Raw genomic sequence first — 18,246 nt, 5'->3', positions numbered from 1 at the left:
GACGGAAGGAGAGAGAGAGAAGAAAGAAGAGAGAAGAGAGGAGAGGGAGAGGGGGAGACAGAGAGACGGAAGGAGAGGGAGAGAGAGAGAGAAAAGAAAGAAGAGAGAAGAGAAGAGAGAGACAAGAGTGGGAGAGGTGGAGACAGAGAGAGACGGAAAGAGAGGGAGAGAGAGGAGAGAGAGAGAGAAAGGAGAAAGAAGAGATAGAGGGGGGATGGGGAGATAGAGAGGGATGGGGAGGGTGAGGAAGGCAGGGAGGGAAGAGAAGAGAAGGGGGAGGAGTCAGCAGGCGGAGTCCCCACCCCTCTCTTTTCCCCTCCCCTCCCTCCATTCACAAAGCGCGCCTCCGAGCGCTCTTTACATTCACAAAAAAAGAGAAAGCCAGCCGCCGCCCCTTCGAGGCCTCGTCTCCGCCCCGTAGGGAGGTCCCTTCCCAGCCTCATCCGGAGCCGCTGCGCTTTCGCGGGAGACGGCTGGCGGCGTCCCTCGGCTGCCACCCGGGGGAGGGAGAGAGCGCCCGGCCAGACGCCCGGAGAGCGGGAGCGGCGTCGAGGTAAGCTCCCAGGCATCCCGGCGGAGACCCCATCCGTCCGGGGCTCGCTCCGGGGTCTCCGGTGGCTTTTTGGCAACGCAGCCGCCTCTTGGCTCCGGGCTTCGGGGCAGGTGGAGCGATCTGGAGTTTTCTTGGGTCTCCCAGCCCTGGACGCGGGACGCGGGGGAGACTTCTCTCGCGGAGAGCCGACGGCTCCTGCTCCTAATCAGACGGCCCTTGTTGGCTGCACCCGCTGGCAGGGATTTGCCAAGCCTCGTCCGTTCCACGGGGGATTTTTTTCCCCCCGGGTGGGGAAGCCGTCTACGGGAACCACCAATGGGGGAAACCCGACCACCTTGGCGCTCGGGGCGTCCTCTCTGCGCTCTTGGCGTTGGGTGGGTGGGGTCGCTCTTTGGAGGGAGGGGGCTAGCCGCAGAGGGCGCGGGGTGGTGGTGGTTTGAAGGTGCCGCGATCTACCCCCCGTCCTGCTCGTCCCCCCCCCCCGGCGGGGTTCAAGATGCGACTTTAGAGGCGACTTTATTCCTTCTTCGTCGAAATCCCAAACATTCGGGCTTTTGACCCGAATGGAGAAACCTCGATTCTGCTAGGGATCTAACCGGGTTTAAGAATTGAACGTTCTAACAAGAAGGTGTCTCTCTCTCTCTCTCTCTCTCTCTCTCTCTCTCTCTCTCTCTCTCTCTCTCTCTCTCTCTCTCTCTCTCTCTCTCTCTCTCTCTCTCTCTCTCTCTCTCTGTGTGTGTGTGTTGGACTTTCCAGCTTGTGGGATCTTGCATTTTTCTCACTTCCCTCCCCGCAAAAAAAAAAGAGGTATATGGATTGAAGAACTAAAACTAATAACCATCGCTTAGAATTCACGAATGTTACAGCCCGGGTGGGGTGGGTGGGTGGGATATTGGTGGAAGGAGCATTCCGAATTGAGTGGAGTTCTGCCCTATTCTGCCCTCCCAAGAATTAGGAGCAGGAGAACGGACGGCCAAGAGAAGGCAAGAGATGCTTTGCGGAGCTACTGTTCCATCGGGAGAGATGGGCATTTCAATCCAAATCTTCCTCCTGACCACTGGGACATTGCGCGATCCTAAGTAATCCGACAGGTGTTTGCTTTTTTTTAAAAAAAAATATTTCTAATGCTCAAGAAAGTGGCGAGGCTTATGGATCTCTTCGGGCAAACAGGACTGGGCAATTCTCCGACTGTTTGACTATTACGGGTAAAATAGCTGGATGAAATGTTCATCTGGAGAGGCGAATCAGCCTTGGGATAATAATGGGTGCGTTCTCTCTTGACGTCTTAGAGGTTTCTTGGGTGTCTGCTGCAGGAATTGGGTGGGGGTGGGGGGTCTTCTTGGTCTTTTCTACCAAACTTTAAGCTGTTGGGAGATGGCAGGGTGTGGATGTTAGCTGCACTAAATTGTGGTGCTCTCTTCATCATTCTATGTATCCCTGAAGTAGGCAAAACGCAAGCTCAGCTGAGGTTTGGATAGACTGTCCGAACTGGAGACAGAAAATAATTTGGGAAAGGGGGGAAAACCCAGTTATCCCGTAGTTTGGAATGAGACCCATGGATTCCCTGGGGGCAGTTAGGCACATAGGAAATCGGGAAAGGAGGCTGGCTGGAGCAGCTTGGGGGTGGGGGAATGATCCAAGGCTAGATGATCAAGGATGTGAATGAAACAAGGGGAAGATATTTCTTGGGAAGAAGGCGTTTTGTGAATAATTTTGGCCCACCAGTGATCAAACTCACTGGAAAAGGCAGTTGTGTTTGGAAAAGTCAGCTGTGAAAGGAAACAAGGCTGCCAGAAAAGAGCTGACACAGACCAGAGCAAAGAAACAATCGAAAGAACTGGTAAGAAAAAGTTAGAAAATGTTGGAGAGAGCTGATCAGTGGAATCGACAGAGATTGGATACGATTGAACAGATATCTCCTCCTCCTCCTCCTCCTCCTCCTCCTCCTCCTCCTCCTCCTCCTCCTCCTCCTCCTCCTCCTCCTCCTCCTCCTCCTCCTCCTCCTCCTCCTCCTCCTCCTCTAAATAAAGGAAATAAAGACTATACTATTCTTCTTCTTCCTCTTTCTCTCCTCCTCCTCCTCCATTTATTTTGTACAATGACAATAAAGACTATACTATTCTTCTCCTTCTCCTTCTCCTTCTCCTTCTCCTTCTCCTTCTCCTTCTCCTTCTCCTTCTCCTTCTCCTTCTCCTTCTTTCCCTTCTTCTCCTTCTTCTTCCCCTTCTCCTCCTCCTCTCCTCCTTTTCCTCATTCTCATTCTACCAATATCATTATAGAGAAGGTTTTTTTTTTTTTTTTAAAAAGGATCAACCTGATTGCTTGTCATTGACCATTGGCCATCCCTTGAGTCGGCTCTTAATTGTAAGAGTCTTCTATTATAAAAAAAAATCCATCACCTTTGGTTCTAGTACCAACCAGCCCATCACTGCCACTAACCAGCAAAGTAGGTTAGCGGCCAGTGATTTGTCCATGGCCGTTCGTGCTACAGCCTCCTCCTTGTTTCTCTAGAAGAAGGTCTGGGTCTGTGGCAGGAGCCGAGAGAGTGTCTGAGTTACCACAATGAAGACTTGGATCCAGGAAGTTCTGCCTGCAGTTAGTGGTTACATCAGCATTCATTGATTGGGAAATTCGCAGCCAGAGGAGGGACCATTCATTCATTGGGACCACGCCCTCGCAGAGGGCATTGAGCAGGCTTCCAAAAGGAGGCTCCCAGGAAAGAGGAAACAGTTAGAAAAGTTGCTACTTGTTGGGCTTTTAAGCTGGTTTTTCAATCTGATTCGGCAACTGAACGACTGACAACGGATTGCATTGAAAATAACCAGGATGATTATTGTCCTAAGACGTCCTATCATTGGCATAGGAGGAAAATGATGACTTGGACCAGGCAGTCCTCAACTTACGACCGCAACCGAGCCCAACATTTCCATGGTTAAGTGAGACATTGGTTAAGTGAGTGTTGCCCCATTTGACCATCTTTCTCGCCACAGTTGTGAAGTAAATCACTGCATTTGATCTTATTAACCCAGTTGTTAAGTTAATCTGCCCCCCTCCCCCCATGGCCTTTGGCTTCTCAGAAGGTCGCAAAAGGGGATCACATGACCCCAGGACACGGCAACCCTCATAAATATTGCCAAATGTCTGAATTTTGATCGGGTGACTATGGGAATGCTGCAAAAGTCGTAACTGTGAAAAACGGCCATAAGTGTCCTTTCTCAGTGCCGTTGTGACTTTGAACGGTCACTAAAGGAACTGTTGTAAGTGGAGGACTACCCGTATAGAGTGGAAGGGGTGCTGTGGTGGCGCCGTGGTGAGAGTGTAGTACTGCAGGCTACTGCTGCTGACTGCTGGCTGCCGGCTGCCTGCAATTTGGCAGTTTGAATCTCACCAGGCTCACTCAGCCTTCCATCCTTCCGAGGTGGGTAAAATGAGGACCCAGATTGTTTGAGGGCAAAAGGCTGACTCTGTAAACCTCTTAGAGAGGACTGGAAAGCACTGTAAAGTGGTATATGTCTAAATTCCTCCCTCCCTCCCTCCCTCCCTCCCTCCCTCCTTCCCTCCTCCCTCCCAGTTAGAATGCAGTATTGCAGGCTAACTCTGCCCACTGCCAGCAGTTCAATCCTGAGGCTGAAGTTGACTCAGCCTTCCATCCTTCTGAGGTGGGTAAAATGAGGACCCAGATTGTTGGGGGAAAGAGGCTGACTCTGTAAAACCACTTAGAGGGGGCTGCAAAGCACTGTAAAGTGGTATGTGTCTAAGTGCTATTGCTATTGTTATCTGCAGAAATGGGGTGTCGAATGCAGAATTGGGCAGCAGCAGAATTTAGAAATTCATCCCTGTTAGACAACCCAGTTCTTTGGAGGGATATATATATATATATTGAAGCTGAAGCTCAAATACTTCGGCCACCACATGAGAAGAGAGAACTCCTTGGAGAAGACCCTGATGCTGAGAAAGATAGAAGGCCAAAAGGAGAAGGGATGAGGATGAGATGGTTAGACAGTGTCATTGACGCAATGGACATGAAAGTGGGGCAAACTCTGGGAGATGGTGAAGGACAGGGGGACCTGATGTGCTGTGGTTCATGGGGTTGCAAAGTCTTGGACACAATTTAGCAACTGAACCATGAAACGTTAATACAAAGCATGCAACTTGGGGTAGTTTACAAGATGGGCGTGTCTTTGTGATTGACGATACATTTATAAGGGACACAGTGGCTCAGTGGCTAAGACGCTGAGCTTGTCAATCAGAAAGGTTGGCAGTTCGGCGGTTCGAATCCCTAGTGCTGCGTAGTGGAGTGAGCTCCCGTGACTTGTCCCAGCTTCTGCCAACCTAGCAGTTCAAAAGCATGTAAAAAATGCAAGTAGAAAAATAGGAACCACCTTTGGTGGGAAGGGAACAGCGTTCCGTGCACCTTCGGCATTGAGTCATGCCGGCCACATGACCACGGAGACGTCTTCGGACAGAGCTGGCTCTTCAGCTTTGAAACAGAGATGAGCACCGCCCCTTAGAGTCGGGAACGACTAGCACATATGTGCGAGGGGAACCTTTACCTTTATACATTTATAGGAGGTCGGTGAAGAACAATCCCAGGGTTTAGATCTGTTTGGAGCCTGTCCATTGGTTTCAGCAGGAGTCCACCCAGGGCAACTTCTGAGATGCCAAAAGGACCATTTTCTGTAGGCTGTGGTGTTGAATGCACTCAGCACATGCTCAGAAACACTCTCCCCATTAAAGAGATTGAGAAATGACCTTCCTGGATTCTAAAGCGCATTATTCTGTGGCTTCGGGCCAGGCGGGGAAGGATGAGCCCCTAATGGCTCTTGAGTTTGTCTCACCAATTCTGCTTCTTGGGATTGCCAAGACCGCTGGTGTGTGGCCAGGCACTGTCGCAAACCAATTTCTCCTCCTGGGGTTTTCCCAGCTTCTTCTCGGCCTCCTTTTCATGCTCAGCTGCTGCAGTGGCCAATTCTCCTCTCTCCCCCACCCCCTTCCTCTCTTTCCCTTCCCCGCAGTATCTATTTCAGTCTCTCCTGCTGGCTGGGTTGGATCCTTCCTGCCATTCCGTTCTGAATGGCAAACAGTTTATTGTCATTCAATCTTCCGCTTTCCCTCTTCCCTCCTCCCCGCTTCGGTTTGGTGCTGAAGAATTGTGGCAGGTCTTAAAGGGACCTTCCCGTCGCTCTTCAGGTCAGAGAGGCAGACCTTGTCGTCGTTATTATTATTTTACGGAAAGCCTCCTAGGTGGCCCGGCAATGTGCGTGCTTCAAATTGAGCCCCTGGGCAGCCTAGCAATCGTTCTTTTGAGTGGATTTTAGGAGTTGCTTCTGGAGCCGTGTCCTGACTTCTGGGCTGGCTGGTGGTTGTCACTATACGCTTAGCGTCAACAGAGATGGTATTGGTGACAGTTTATTTATTTTAACGTATTTTTGAATTATTTTTATGCCACCCATCTTTCCTATAAGGTGAGTTTCCTATAAAGTTTCCCAGCTTTCCTGATGAGCTATAGGGATAAAAAAAAGCCTATTCATTCATTCATTTATTCATTCATTCGTTCGTTCATTCATTCATTCATTCATTCATTCATTCATTCATACATTTATTATCAAACATACCCAATACTCCTTCCTCCTTTTCTTTCTTTCTCTTTCTTTCTTTCTTTCTTTCTTTCTTTCTTTCTTTCTTTCTTCTTTCTTTCTTTCTTTCTTTCTTTCTTTCTTTCTTTCTTTCTTTCTTTCTTTCTTTCTACTTTGAGGTAACAAACATACCCAATACTCCTTCCTCCTCCTATTTATTTATTTAAACTTTTCCAGACTTCCTGATTATCTGTAGGGTTAAAAAAAATATTCATTCATTCATTCATTCATTCATTCATTCATTCATTCAATTATTCATACTTTGAGGTAGCAAACATACCCAATACTTTTCTTTCTTTCTTTCTTTCTTTCTTTCTTTCTTTCTTTCTTTCTTTCTTTCTTTCTTTCTTTCTTTCTTTCTTTCTTTCTTTCTTTCTTTCTTTCTTCAATACTTTGAGGTAGCAAATGTACCCAATCCTTCTTCCATGTATTTATTTATTTATTTATTTATTTATTTATTCATTCATTCATTCATTCATTCATTCATTCATTCATTCATTCATTGGTGCATACTTGGAGGTAGCAAATGCACCTAATACTCCTTCCTCCTTCTACTTTGCCCGCGATAGCAATGCCTGTGAGATGAGTTGAGCCAAGAGTTTCTCTAGCATTTTTAAAAAATCGATGATGTGCCTTGTGAGATGATCGTTGTACTGAAGCACAACGTGGCTTCTTTGTGTGGCCTTCAATAGGCTTTGCAGACTTTTCACTCCAGCTACTGTAATATTTAATGGTATAGAGAGGATTGTGTGAATCCAGCCAGTAGTGGTTTATTCAGCACTGGGGTGGTAAGAAACCCAGAAGTTGGTTGGCTGGCTGAATTATAGTTGCAATTTGAGACTGTAGTAAGATAACTATTTTATGTGATAGCTGGTGTGAAATAATGCTTAAGTGGTAAAGTCCATCTTAAACTGTGGAAACGTCTCTTGGTTAAGTGTTGAAGTAGGGGTGCTTAGTTCCACTCTCCACCTTGAAAATTCATTGGATGGCTTTGGGCTAGTCGCTCTTTCTCAGCTCTCCCTGCCTCACAGGATTGTTGTTTGGAAACAATGATAGAAACTAATCAAGGAGAGAAGCAACTTAGAACTTGGAGGACATTTCTTAACAGTGAGAACAATTAATCAGTGGAACAACTTGCCTCCAGAAATTGTGAATGCTCCAACACTGGAAGTTTTTAAGAAGAGATTGGACAGAAATTTATCCAGAATGGAATATAGAGTCTCTTGCTTGAGCAGGGGTTCGATTAGAAGACCTCCAAGGGCCCTTCCAACTCCATTGTGCTGTATTCTGTATCTTGCTTTGAAGGAAAAGCCAGGAGGTTTCCATGTGCTACCTTGAATTTCAGGCAGAATAAAAGAGGTTATTAATCCAATAAAGCATACATATAATAAGTAAAGTGAATGTGTCCAGTTTCAATGGTTCAAGAACACTTTAAGTTCTTGAGATCCTAGAAAAATACTGGCAGCCCATCCGTTTCTCTTCTTCTTCTTCTTCTTCCTCTTCCTCTTCCTCCTCCTCCTCTTCTTCTTCTTCCTCTTCCTCTTCTTCCTCTTCTTCTTCTTTTCCCCCTTTCTTCTTCCTCTTCTTCTTCTTTCTCCTCTTCCTTCTCCTCCTCCTCCTCCTCCTCCTCCTCCTCCTCCTATTCTTCCTCCTCCTCTTCCTCTTCCTCTTCCTCCTCCTCTTCTTTTGCTGCAGGGGCCACTTTTCAGATCATTGAACGCCACTTTGAATGGTCAACTGCATCTCCAGGGTGCAGGTCTACTGCTTTGTTTGTTGATGGTGTCTTATTATTATCTCTGATTTGGGTGCCCATGAGGTTGTCATCCATTGACTTCTAGTTGATTGGCAGTGTTGGAAGGTGCTGCTCTCAGGACATGTCCATACCAGCAGAGCCGGCCTTCTCTCCTCTTCTCTATAATTGCTGTCACACCAAAATGCTATTGAATAGTGATATCCAATGGAGCATTCACATTTCCATGGCATGGAGAGAGCTTTTGTCTGAATGAGCGACCATTCTCTCTTAGTGCTTATCTTCCTTGCAGCAAAGGCTAAATGAGCAGCCTTACATTCAGATGTTGGTTGAGTGCCAGGGAACTAATGACCATAGACATGACCTAGGATTGTAGTCTGCCTTGTCCACGGAATGGGGAAGTCCTCCTTGCCAACCTCCTTGGTTGAGTGACAGCGCGGGGCCCTCACACAGAGAAGAAATTGAATGCTTTTGCCACCTCGGTTGATTTTCCTTTGCATTGGAGGCTGTTTTTAAGGACAATGTTGCTTTGCTCCCGAATCTAGCTCAGGATCTCCAGCAAAGGAGAAAGAACGAAAGAAATTGGATTGGGAGAATTGAGTCGATTTCCAAAGATGCATTTAGTGTAGCGCAATTTTCTTTCTTTCTTTTTCAATCACGGAAAGGAGTCCTTCTTCTTCCTTTGGGCATCCCCTCCATTTTCATCCTCCATAGGGATCCCACCAGTGCCAGGATAGGATCTCTTTTCTCCCTTCCTTCTTCCTACACTATGGGAAATCCCCGGATGGATTCACGCAACGCATTCAGCTAAAATGGAGCTGAATAATTTGTGATTCATTCGGTTGCGGGTACAGTCAATGAATATTATGGGGTGTGTGTATGTGTATGTATATATTTTTTGCTGGTAAAGAAATAAAGGGAGATTAGTATAGTTCTGTTTCAAGCTATTTAGCTCTCATCAGCTAGCCATACCCTTACTGGGATTCGAACCAGGGCTGTTTTTACATGTTAGGCACTTGTATTAATCTCTGAGCCACAAGTTCTCCTCCCCCCCGCCTTTTTGGGAAGACCAGGTGCTTTGATAGAAGAAAAAACACTTAATATGTATCTATATCTATATCTATATCTATCTCTATCTCTATCTCTATCTCTATATCTATATCTATATCTATATCTATGTCTATATCCATGGAGCTTGGGTCTTGACAGATGACAAGCTCAGTGTCTTGTATATGTACTGTATATGTATAGCTATAGGTGTAGGTATAGGTATGCGTGTGCATGCACATGTATATATGCATACACATGTACATATACATATACATATACAAGATGTTGAGCTGTCAGTTCTCAAAGCCTGAGCTCTGTACAATGGGGTGAGCTCCCTTCCTTGCCCCAGCTCCTGCCTACGGTATCTAGCAGTTCAAAAGCATGAAAATGCGAGCAGATAAATAGGTAGCACTTTGGTGGTAAGGTAACAGGTTCTATGTGCCTTTGGCATACAGACATGCTGGTCACATGACCAAACTCCATCTTTGGACAACTCTGGCTCACTTGCCCAGCCTAGAGTCAGACCTGACTGGATAGGGAAACCTTTGCTCCCTCCCCATCTTTCATCTATCTATCTATCTATCTATCTATCTATCTATCTATCTATCTATCTATCTACCTACCTACCTACCTACCTACCTACCTACCTACCTACCTACCTACCTGCCTACCTGCTGCAAGCATCATAAATAATGTCCAGTCCACTTGTTAAGTACCCGAGTTGAGATCATGTGACTGTGGTTAACCCTGTGACAGTCATAAGTGTGAGGACACACTTGGAATACTGCATCCAGTTTTTGACACCATATTATAAAAAAGATGTGGTGACACGGGAAAGAGTGCAGCAAAGAGCAGCAAAGACGTTTAGGGGATTGGAGGCTAAAACACATAAAGAACGGTTGCAGGAATTGTGTTTATGTACAGTAGTCTATTGACGTGATGGCAAACCTATGGCATGCATGCCAGGGTGGCACGCAGAGCCCTCTCTGTGGGCATGCATGCCATTGCCCCAGCTCAGGCAGCTGGTCGTCAGGTTTCCGAGATGTGCATGCGCACCAGCCAGCTGGTCATTGAGTTTCCGAGGTGGGCATTTGTCCCGGCCAGCTGGTCATTGAGTTTCCAAAGTGGGCATTTGTGCCGGCCAGCTGGTCATTGAGTTTCCAAGGCAGATATTTGTCCCGGCCAGCTGGTCATTGAGTTTCCAAAGTGGGCATTTGTGCCGGCCAGCTGGTCATTGAGTTTCCAAGGCAGATATTTGTCCCGGCCAGCTGGTCATTGAGTTTCCGAAGTGGGCATTTGTGCCGGCCAGCTGGTCATTGAGTTTCCAAGGCAGATATTTGTCCCGGCCAGCTGGTCATTGAGTTTCCGAAGTGGGCATTTGTGCCAGCCAGCTGGTCATTGAGTTTCTGAGGCAGATATTTGTCCCAGCCAGCTGGTCATTGAGTTTCCGAGGCGGGCATTCATGCCGGCCAGCTAGTCATTGGGTTTCCAGTGCACATGTGCGCCTTCCAGCTTGGGCACTCTGTGCCTCAAAGGTTCGCCATCACTGGACTATTGAAAAGAAGGACCAAGGGTGACATAATAACATTGCTCCAATGGTTGAGTGGTTGCCACAAAGAAGAGAGAGTCAAGCTACTCTCCAAAGCACCTGAGGGCAGGACAAGAAGCCAAGGGTGGAAACTGAACAAAGAGAGAAGCAACTTAGAACTAAGGAGAATTTTCCTGACAGTGAGAACAATCAATCAGTGGAAAAACGTGCCTCCAGAAGTTGTGAATGCTCCATCGCTGGAGGCTTTTAAGAAGATGTTGGAGAGCCACTTCTCTGCAATGGTAAAGGATCTTCTGCTTGTGAAGGGAGTTGGACTAGAAGACCTCCTAGGTTTCTGTTCTATTCTAAAATACCATGCAGAGCTTGGAACGGTTCTTAGGGTGGGCAGATGTTATGCACATGTGATGCAGAAGAAACTGTCCTGTGCATTGAGCACCTGGCCAACTCAAATTAAGATTTGCATCTTCTTCTTTTTTTCTCCTGTCATCCTTTTTGTTTGAACCAAAAAAAAGAAAGAATATTTTCAGTGAATCCTTGCTGCTTGTCATCCTTTTATCTTCCCTTTGATGGGTGGAACACCCAAATTAGCTTTGGCTTTTAGCAATCAAAGGGAGGAGATAGTGATCTTCCACTCTTCTTCAAGGTCAACCTGACCAATGAAAATCAATCTTCCCACCGCTGTGCCTCTTCCCGTCAACGGTTTGTGGTTCAAGGCAGCACCAGCTGTTGTGTAATTTTGTTGGCTTGGACATCACGTTCTCCCCGTTTGCTCCTTTCCTAACCTGGAAGCCTCCAGCTGGGGTGGAACCCCCAGGACTCAAATGGAGGGTTGTCATCTAAAAAAAATCTCCAGTGGGCACCAGGTTGGGAATATAATATAGAAATCAGGCTTTCTCTAAGAAATTGAGAGCGGTCAATGGATTGTATCCAATCAATTGCCCCAGTAATTATTTCCCCCCCCTGATCCCTGAGAGACCAACCACTCTGGACTGATCAATGAAGCTTTTCTGTCCCCAACTAATCCAGGTACTGTAACATCCAAGCCAAGTAAATGATGGGCATATTTGGCTAAGTTATGGTTTGTTGAAGGATGCATCCATAATAACCTAGATTAATGGACCACAGCAGATGGGACATTTGCTTCTTAATGCACCAGATGACCTTGGTCATATGAGTCTGCAGATCCTTCAAGTGAAACAACTGCCTTCAAATATTCTTCAGTTGTCCCTACAGTTTATTGAGCAATTTTTTTAACGAGGCTACAAATCTCAACCAAGGATTGCCAACCAGTGAATGCTAAGCCCAAACCTGAGCTTTGACATCCTCTTGGGTGTGTCTGGGTGTCATGGAAAGCCAAGCAAAGATGTTCTACAGAGATGCAGTGGAGAAAATGTGGGCTTAATTGTGGTCTGGATGGGACACAAATGGACCACCCCTCTTCAACTGCTCCACGGAACAAGATGATTCAGATGATTATAATTCTGTTATTTCCTCACTGCAAAATGGCTGATGCAGCTGGTTCTTTTATTACAACAGTCTTGCTATCTAGTCAGGTAACCGCTCCCTACTAACATGCTGGGGAAGGGATGGACTCATATAATATGCTATCTGTGGATCGGGATGTTGTGGTGATTACGTGTTCTCTTAGCCTGTTGTGTGAACCAAGCCTTTGGTGTTGAACCATGCAATAGATTACATGCTTTGGTATCAAACGTTGCCTAACCAGAGATTTGCCAACTTGAAACTTGTGTGAAATCATCCTGTGTTTCAATAGAGATGGCTGAATTAGTAGTTCTACACAAATGTTCTCTGTGAGAACAAGTAGTCCTCAGTTTATGAAAGAAATTGGGACTGGAATGGCCATCACTAAGCAAGGTAGTCGTGAAGCGCAATGTCACACGACTGTACTGCTTTAGTGACAGCAGTTTTGGCAGTCCCAATTGCTATCGTTAAGCAAGGACCTTAGGTAAGTGCGGCTTCCAACTTCCTGCTGGCTTCCCCATTGACTTTGGTTGTGGAAAACCAGCAGGGAAGGCTGCAAATTACGATGTGACTTTAGGATGCTGTAATGGCTAGAACTCCAAGGACAGTTGTAATCACCACTTGTTCAGTGCTGTCGTAAGTTTGAACTGTTGCTGAATGAATTAAGCAAGGACCACAGGTACCAATCAGATCCTGTTCAAATAAGTTTCCAATTCAAGAGAAAAAACATGCTTATCTTCGCCTTCCTAAAAATTCCTGTCTAGGATGTACTAACCACGGCATTAGGGACATCTTTTCCAATACAGGAAGGAAGGCAGCAAGGTGTGGGAAGAGAAAGTTGAGTACCCCACCTGTTCTTTTGTCCTTTTAACTAGCTTCCTACAGTATCAGAAGGTAACAGTGTACCCTGTGCCTTCAGGATTTAGTCATGCCGGCCACATGACCACAGAGACGTCTTCGGACAGGGCTGGCTCTTCGGCTTTGAAATGGAGATGAGCACCGCCCCTTAGAGTTGGGAATGACTAGCACATATGTGCAAGGGGAACTTTTATCTTTACCTTACAGTATCAGACTGAAGTAAGCGTCCATTGCCAATCCAATCAGCTTTTGTGCAGGGAACTGGAGAAAGTGTAAGAGTTGACATTGGCAAAGCTAAGCAGAATCATTAAGTCAACAGTGAGCAAGTGTCCCCCATTCTGAAGGCTGGAAGGAGAACAGCCAAATTTCCAATTATTCAAGCGGGCACATGAAAAGACCTAGCATTTGAACTCTGGAGCTAACTTCTTCTTCTTCTTTAATTCCTCTTTTACCGCTTCGGGTGCAGCTCTTGCTCTCTGGCAGCCTCCACCATTGTTAATTGATGTTGTTGTAGTGTGCCTTTGATGTTATTTCTCTATTTTCTTCTGGGTTTCCCTCTTGTTCTTTGACCCCTTCCTCTCTGGAATCTGGGGCTAACATCTATCCTTTTTCTCTTTCAGTTGATTTCTGGGATCTAACGTTGGGCAGATCTTCTCTTTATATATGACTTATAACTTGTCTGCAATAAAAAAACCTACTCTAACTGGATTCTATCTGTAAAACTTCTGTTGAAAGCTTGTTCCAGGATACAGAATTGTGTATCTGGAATGTCAAGATATATAGCTGTCCTTTGAGTGAAGACTGATGGGTGTTTTTGGAAGCTATGTGATTTTGGGTAGCACTGGAGGGATTCTCCTACCCCACTTGATGATATTTGTTCATTCTTAGGATTAACACACTTGTTGTTCATAACTTTTGCTTCTTCTTCTTTCCCCTGTAGGACCTTCTGATGTTCCCTGTTGATCCCAGCCTTTCTGCTCTCCCAGAATGCCCCTGGCATCCAGCACCTCTGAGCAAAGCCCTGAAGAAGTCATGGACTCCATGCCGGATGAGTTCCAGCAGGTCCTTTCCATCAGCCAGATCCGTGCCACCCGTGCCACCAATGACTATGTGGAGAGACCTGCCTGCAAACAGGCCACTTCCATGGTTGCGCTGTCCCAGGCGCCGCTGGTCCATAAAGTGGAGGTGACTCAGGAACGCCTGGTGTCTTCCGTCTTCCAGGAATTTCACTCCAGCCAACCCCACCAGACAGTCCTGCCCCAACAGCCTCTGAGCCATTCCAGCACAGCCAGCTCCATCTCCCACAGCACTGCCACCTCAGAGCAGCAACTCCTCAGGGCCATCACGCCATCGCACTCTGGACACTCGCTCATCCGGACGCAGCCTCGGGCAAGCGACCCGAAGGCCGAAGAGCTGCTGAAGGGGACCCTGGAGAAATCCCCCACCCTTCACCCAGGCCATCTCTTCATCTGCGAAGAATGTGGTCACTGCAAATGTGCCCAGTGCGCCACTGCCCGCACTTTGCCCTCCTGTTGGCTCTGCAACCAGCGTTGCCTCTGCTCGCCGGAGAACCTCATTGACTACGGGACTTGCCTCTGCTGCGTCAAGGGCGTCTTTTACCACTGCTCCTCAGATGATGAGGATACCTGCGCAGATGACCCCTGCTCCTGCGGCCCTGGCTCTTGCTGCGCCCGTTGGGTGGCCATGGGCTTGCTCTCCTTGCTCATGCCCTGCCTATGCTGCTATCTACCTACCTTTGGTTGCCTCAAACTCTGCCAGAAGGGCTACGATGCCGTCAAACGGCCAGGCTGCCGCTGCCAGAACCACACCAATACCGTTTGCAGGAAGATCTCCCCGCCTAGTGGTCTTACTCTCCCCAAAACTTTGGACAAACCAGTATGACTCCTCTTGGGAAGGGGTAGGGAAATGGCTGTTCTCTTTGCCTTCCTTCTTTCAGGCTCCCTTCTCTTAAGAGCCTCTGGCCGAGAACAAAGCAGAGCACCAAATTGCTGGTTAGCTGTTGAGGTTCTCCTGGGAGATTAACCACCCTTTCTGGAATGGGGGAAGCCACAGGTCGCTGTGTCCAAGCTGAGCTTTTTAAGGCCTCGCACATTTTGGTCCTAGCCAAGGGCAGGTGGAGGCATGCACTAGTCATCTTGGACATCAGGTTGGGTGTGGAAGGGGGCGGGGTGGGAGGGAAGATGCAATTTGCTATGGATTGGCTCAGGAGTGTGACCTCCAGAATGCCTTATGAGTTGACTGGTCTGTCGGGGTTCCAAAAAAAAGAGGTATTGCCCCCCGCCAAAAAAAAACATGGCATCTTCAGGACAAGGCCACCCAGTTTTCTCCCTTTCTTTTTCGTCGGGCCACCATTGCTGTCTCCCTTGCATTCCACCCTTCCATCTGCTGTGCACAGTTTGCAGGTGAGAAGAGGCTGGTCAACGGGAGCATTACAACTGCTGTAGTAACAGGAGTTTCTGCAAAAGTGTAGCAAGGTGAGATTTCCAGAGAGGAGAAAGATGAGACGGACGTTCTCACTGGTTACACAGGGAAGTTAAGTAGCTTCGGAAGGATGGCAGAAGGACAGTGTAGAAACCATGATGACAAACCTATGGCACACATGCCAGAGGTGGCACACAGAGCCCTCCCTGTGGGCACATGTGCTGTCACCAGCTGTTCTTCTGGTTTGTGCCATGCACATGCACACTGGCCAGCTGGTCTTTGCCGGTGCTGGAGCACCTGAAAACAGCCTGGAAACCGCCACAAAACAAGCTATTTTCAGGCCATTTTTGGAGCTGTTTTCAGGCTGTTTTTGGATCATTTTTTTCGGACTGAAAACGGCTCCCCAAACAGCCAAAAACAGGCATGTGTGTGCTAGCCAGCTGGTTTTCAAGTTTCTGGAGCCAGCTGTTATTTGGCTTTTTGGTGCTCTGGCATGCAAGCCTGCATGCGCGATCCGGTTTGGGCACTCAGTGCTGAAAAGGTTCACCATCAGGAGTGTAGAGTGTCTTGCACAATTACCGCCCTTTGATTTGCAGCTTGATTTGACTTGAGGGGTTTCTGGGCAACTGAATTATTCTTCTTTCGACCCTTTTTTAAGAGATTGCAACTAACCAAGTCCTTCTGAGGTCCTACTTGGCAGATACCACTTCTGAATCGGAGGTGCTTCCCCACCCGTCTCCTGACTCCCAGCACAGAGGTTCTATTGTGGGGAGAACCAAGCCCTGCTCTACCAATAAAAGTAACACAACTTTTTTTTATACCTGGCATCCGTGACCCATTTATTTATTTTTCCTCTTTGAAGCACAAATGGAAACGTACAAAGGAAGGGAAGTTCATGCCCTTTGGCCTGGCCGTAGAGAGTTTCATTTTCAATGAAAATGGAGCTTCTCATTTAAGAAGGGCAGGAACAGTCTTTCAGCCGCACCATCTGTTGGATGTGTTCTGGATTTGGCTCCCTGTCTTACCTGAGGACCTCAATCCCGCTCATTTAAAGAGACCGACATAACTCACAATTCCCCTTACCCTGAAAGCTTTGCACTGTCTAGGCACTGCGGTAGAAGAGCTGCGTTTATGGATTTGGGGAGAATCACAGCTCAGAGGTCACGGAGATGTTCTCGCATTCAAAGGATCATAGATTCAATCCCATGTGCCTTGAGGAAGAAGAGTTGTGAGCAGTGATGGGATTCAGCCGGTTCGCACCCATTCGGAAGAACCGGTTGTTAACCTTCTAAGCAGTTCGGAGAACCGGTTGTTGGAAGAAATCTCATTTTGGTTTTTTTCCCACTTTACAGGGCTAATCCTGTAAGGAAGGCAGGAAGGAAACCTTCTGGTGTTGTTTCTAGCCTAATCTTTATTGCCCCGCTTACAGAAACTGCCTCTCTGGTTAACCCTTATTACATTGTAACACTAAGGCGAAGCGCCTATCGACGTGAGAGACGTTGACTTGGCCACACACCCCAGTCACATGACCACCGAGCCACGCCTACCCAGCTGGTCATCCGGAAATTTCTCCTTCGTTCTAGATTGCTTCTTTCCTTGGCTAGTTTCCATCCATTGTTTCTCATCTTGCCTTTCACTTTTTTGGAAAATAGTTTGGCCTCCTCCTCTTTAGAGGAGCACCTCAAACATTGGAACATTGCTATCATGTCACCCCAAGTCCTTCTTTTCATTAGACTAGACATACTGGTAGCCTTGCCTTTAGTTTTTTGCATCATGCCATTTTTGAAACATTTAATTCATTAGGAAACTATTTTCTAATGATACAGTCCCTTGTAGGCATCAAGACCAGGGAGGGAGGGGCAGCTTCCCAAATCTTGCAGATTTATGCTGCTACTGATTTGAGGTTCTTTGTGAAAATGGTCTCCTTTTGTGAAAATGAAAACAGTAAAAACTTCCGTCTGAAAACACCTTTGTTTGTGAAGGGTAAACCAGAAGTTTTGTAAAGATAAGCAAGGAAATTCATTTCTCTTTGGTCACGTGGAGACTTACTTCATGGGTACTTAGATCTGCGCTGAAATTCAATTTTTTTTTACTACCGGTTCTGTGGGTTTGGCTTGGTGAGCGAGGCAGGGGAAGGATACTGCAAAATCCCCATTCCCTCTCCACTCCTGGGGGACGATATTGCAAAATCCCCATTCCCGCCCATTCTGGGGCCACCCATAGGTTACATTTGCCGGTTCTCCGAACTACTCAAAATTTCTGCTACCGGTTCTCCAGAACCCATCAGAACCTGCTGAATTTCACCCCTGAGCTAGATACCATTAGCTAAATATGGTTAAATCGTGGGTATTGTTTGAGTCCACAGTCACTGGTCACTGCTTGTCTGGCAAAAATAATAATGGTTTGAGTATCTGTTTGTTGCCTATTTTCTTTGTTTTTTCATAAATGTTTGAAGCTATCATCCTCTGGCCTGTCCAGCTTAAAGCCCCCCCCCCATCCCAAGCATTTATGGCTTCTGCTATAAGTGATATATTTTCCTTTCTTTGTTTGGGGGAAGCTTCTTCCTAGGATCTCGAACTGAAGGCATTCTGACTAGTGTGTTCCCTCAAGTTGTGTTTTTTGCAAGTCCTTATATACAATATAATAATGGCTGACTGTATACCTCCTTCTTCCTGGTATATATTTTTGTTAACCATACTCATATCTTCTGCAACAAAGCAAACTATTTATTTCAGAAATTTATTTAAAGGGTTAAAATGCATCCTAGTGTATTTATTATAACTTTCTTAATTATCTCCTCCTCTTCCTTTTTCTTGCAAACCAAAATAAAGAATTTCTGAACCTCTGGTTGAAATAATGAGAAGAAAAACAATTCTATGGGTGGTGTTCTAAACTACATCAAAGCAACTATACAATAAAAATATCT

General features: G+C 46.6%; 1 protein-coding gene across 2 annotated transcripts; it reads left to right on the top strand.

Annotated features, from left to right (window-relative positions):
- The first annotated feature begins 314 nt into the window (after positions 1 to 314).
- On the top strand, positions 315 to 18,222 carry SPRY3 (sprouty RTK signaling antagonist 3). 2 transcript variants are annotated; one of them, XM_081964144.1, is made up of 2 exons: positions 315 to 553; positions 13,819 to 18,222. In XM_081964144.1, exon 2 carries the CDS (start codon positions 13,866 to 13,868, stop codon positions 14,778 to 14,780), a length of 915 nt encoding a protein of 304 aa, XP_081820270.1. In that variant the 5' UTR covers positions 315 to 553; positions 13,819 to 13,865; the 3' UTR covers positions 14,781 to 18,222. The 2 variants fall into 2 exon arrangements, with proteins under 2 accessions (XP_081820270.1, XP_081820271.1); XM_081964145.1 differs by lacking the exon at positions 315 to 553 and adding an exon at positions 2,347 to 2,393.
- Positions 18,223 to 18,246: the final 24 nt, after the last annotated feature.

This window comes from Natrix helvetica (assembly GCF_964273705.1).
Source record: "Natrix helvetica genome assembly, chromosome: 11".
Lineage (NCBI taxonomy): Eukaryota > Metazoa > Chordata > Lepidosauria > Squamata > Natricidae > Natrix > Natrix helvetica.
The sequence above is the reverse complement of the archived record's forward strand: the minus strand, read 5'-3'. Positions and strand labels throughout refer to the sequence as shown.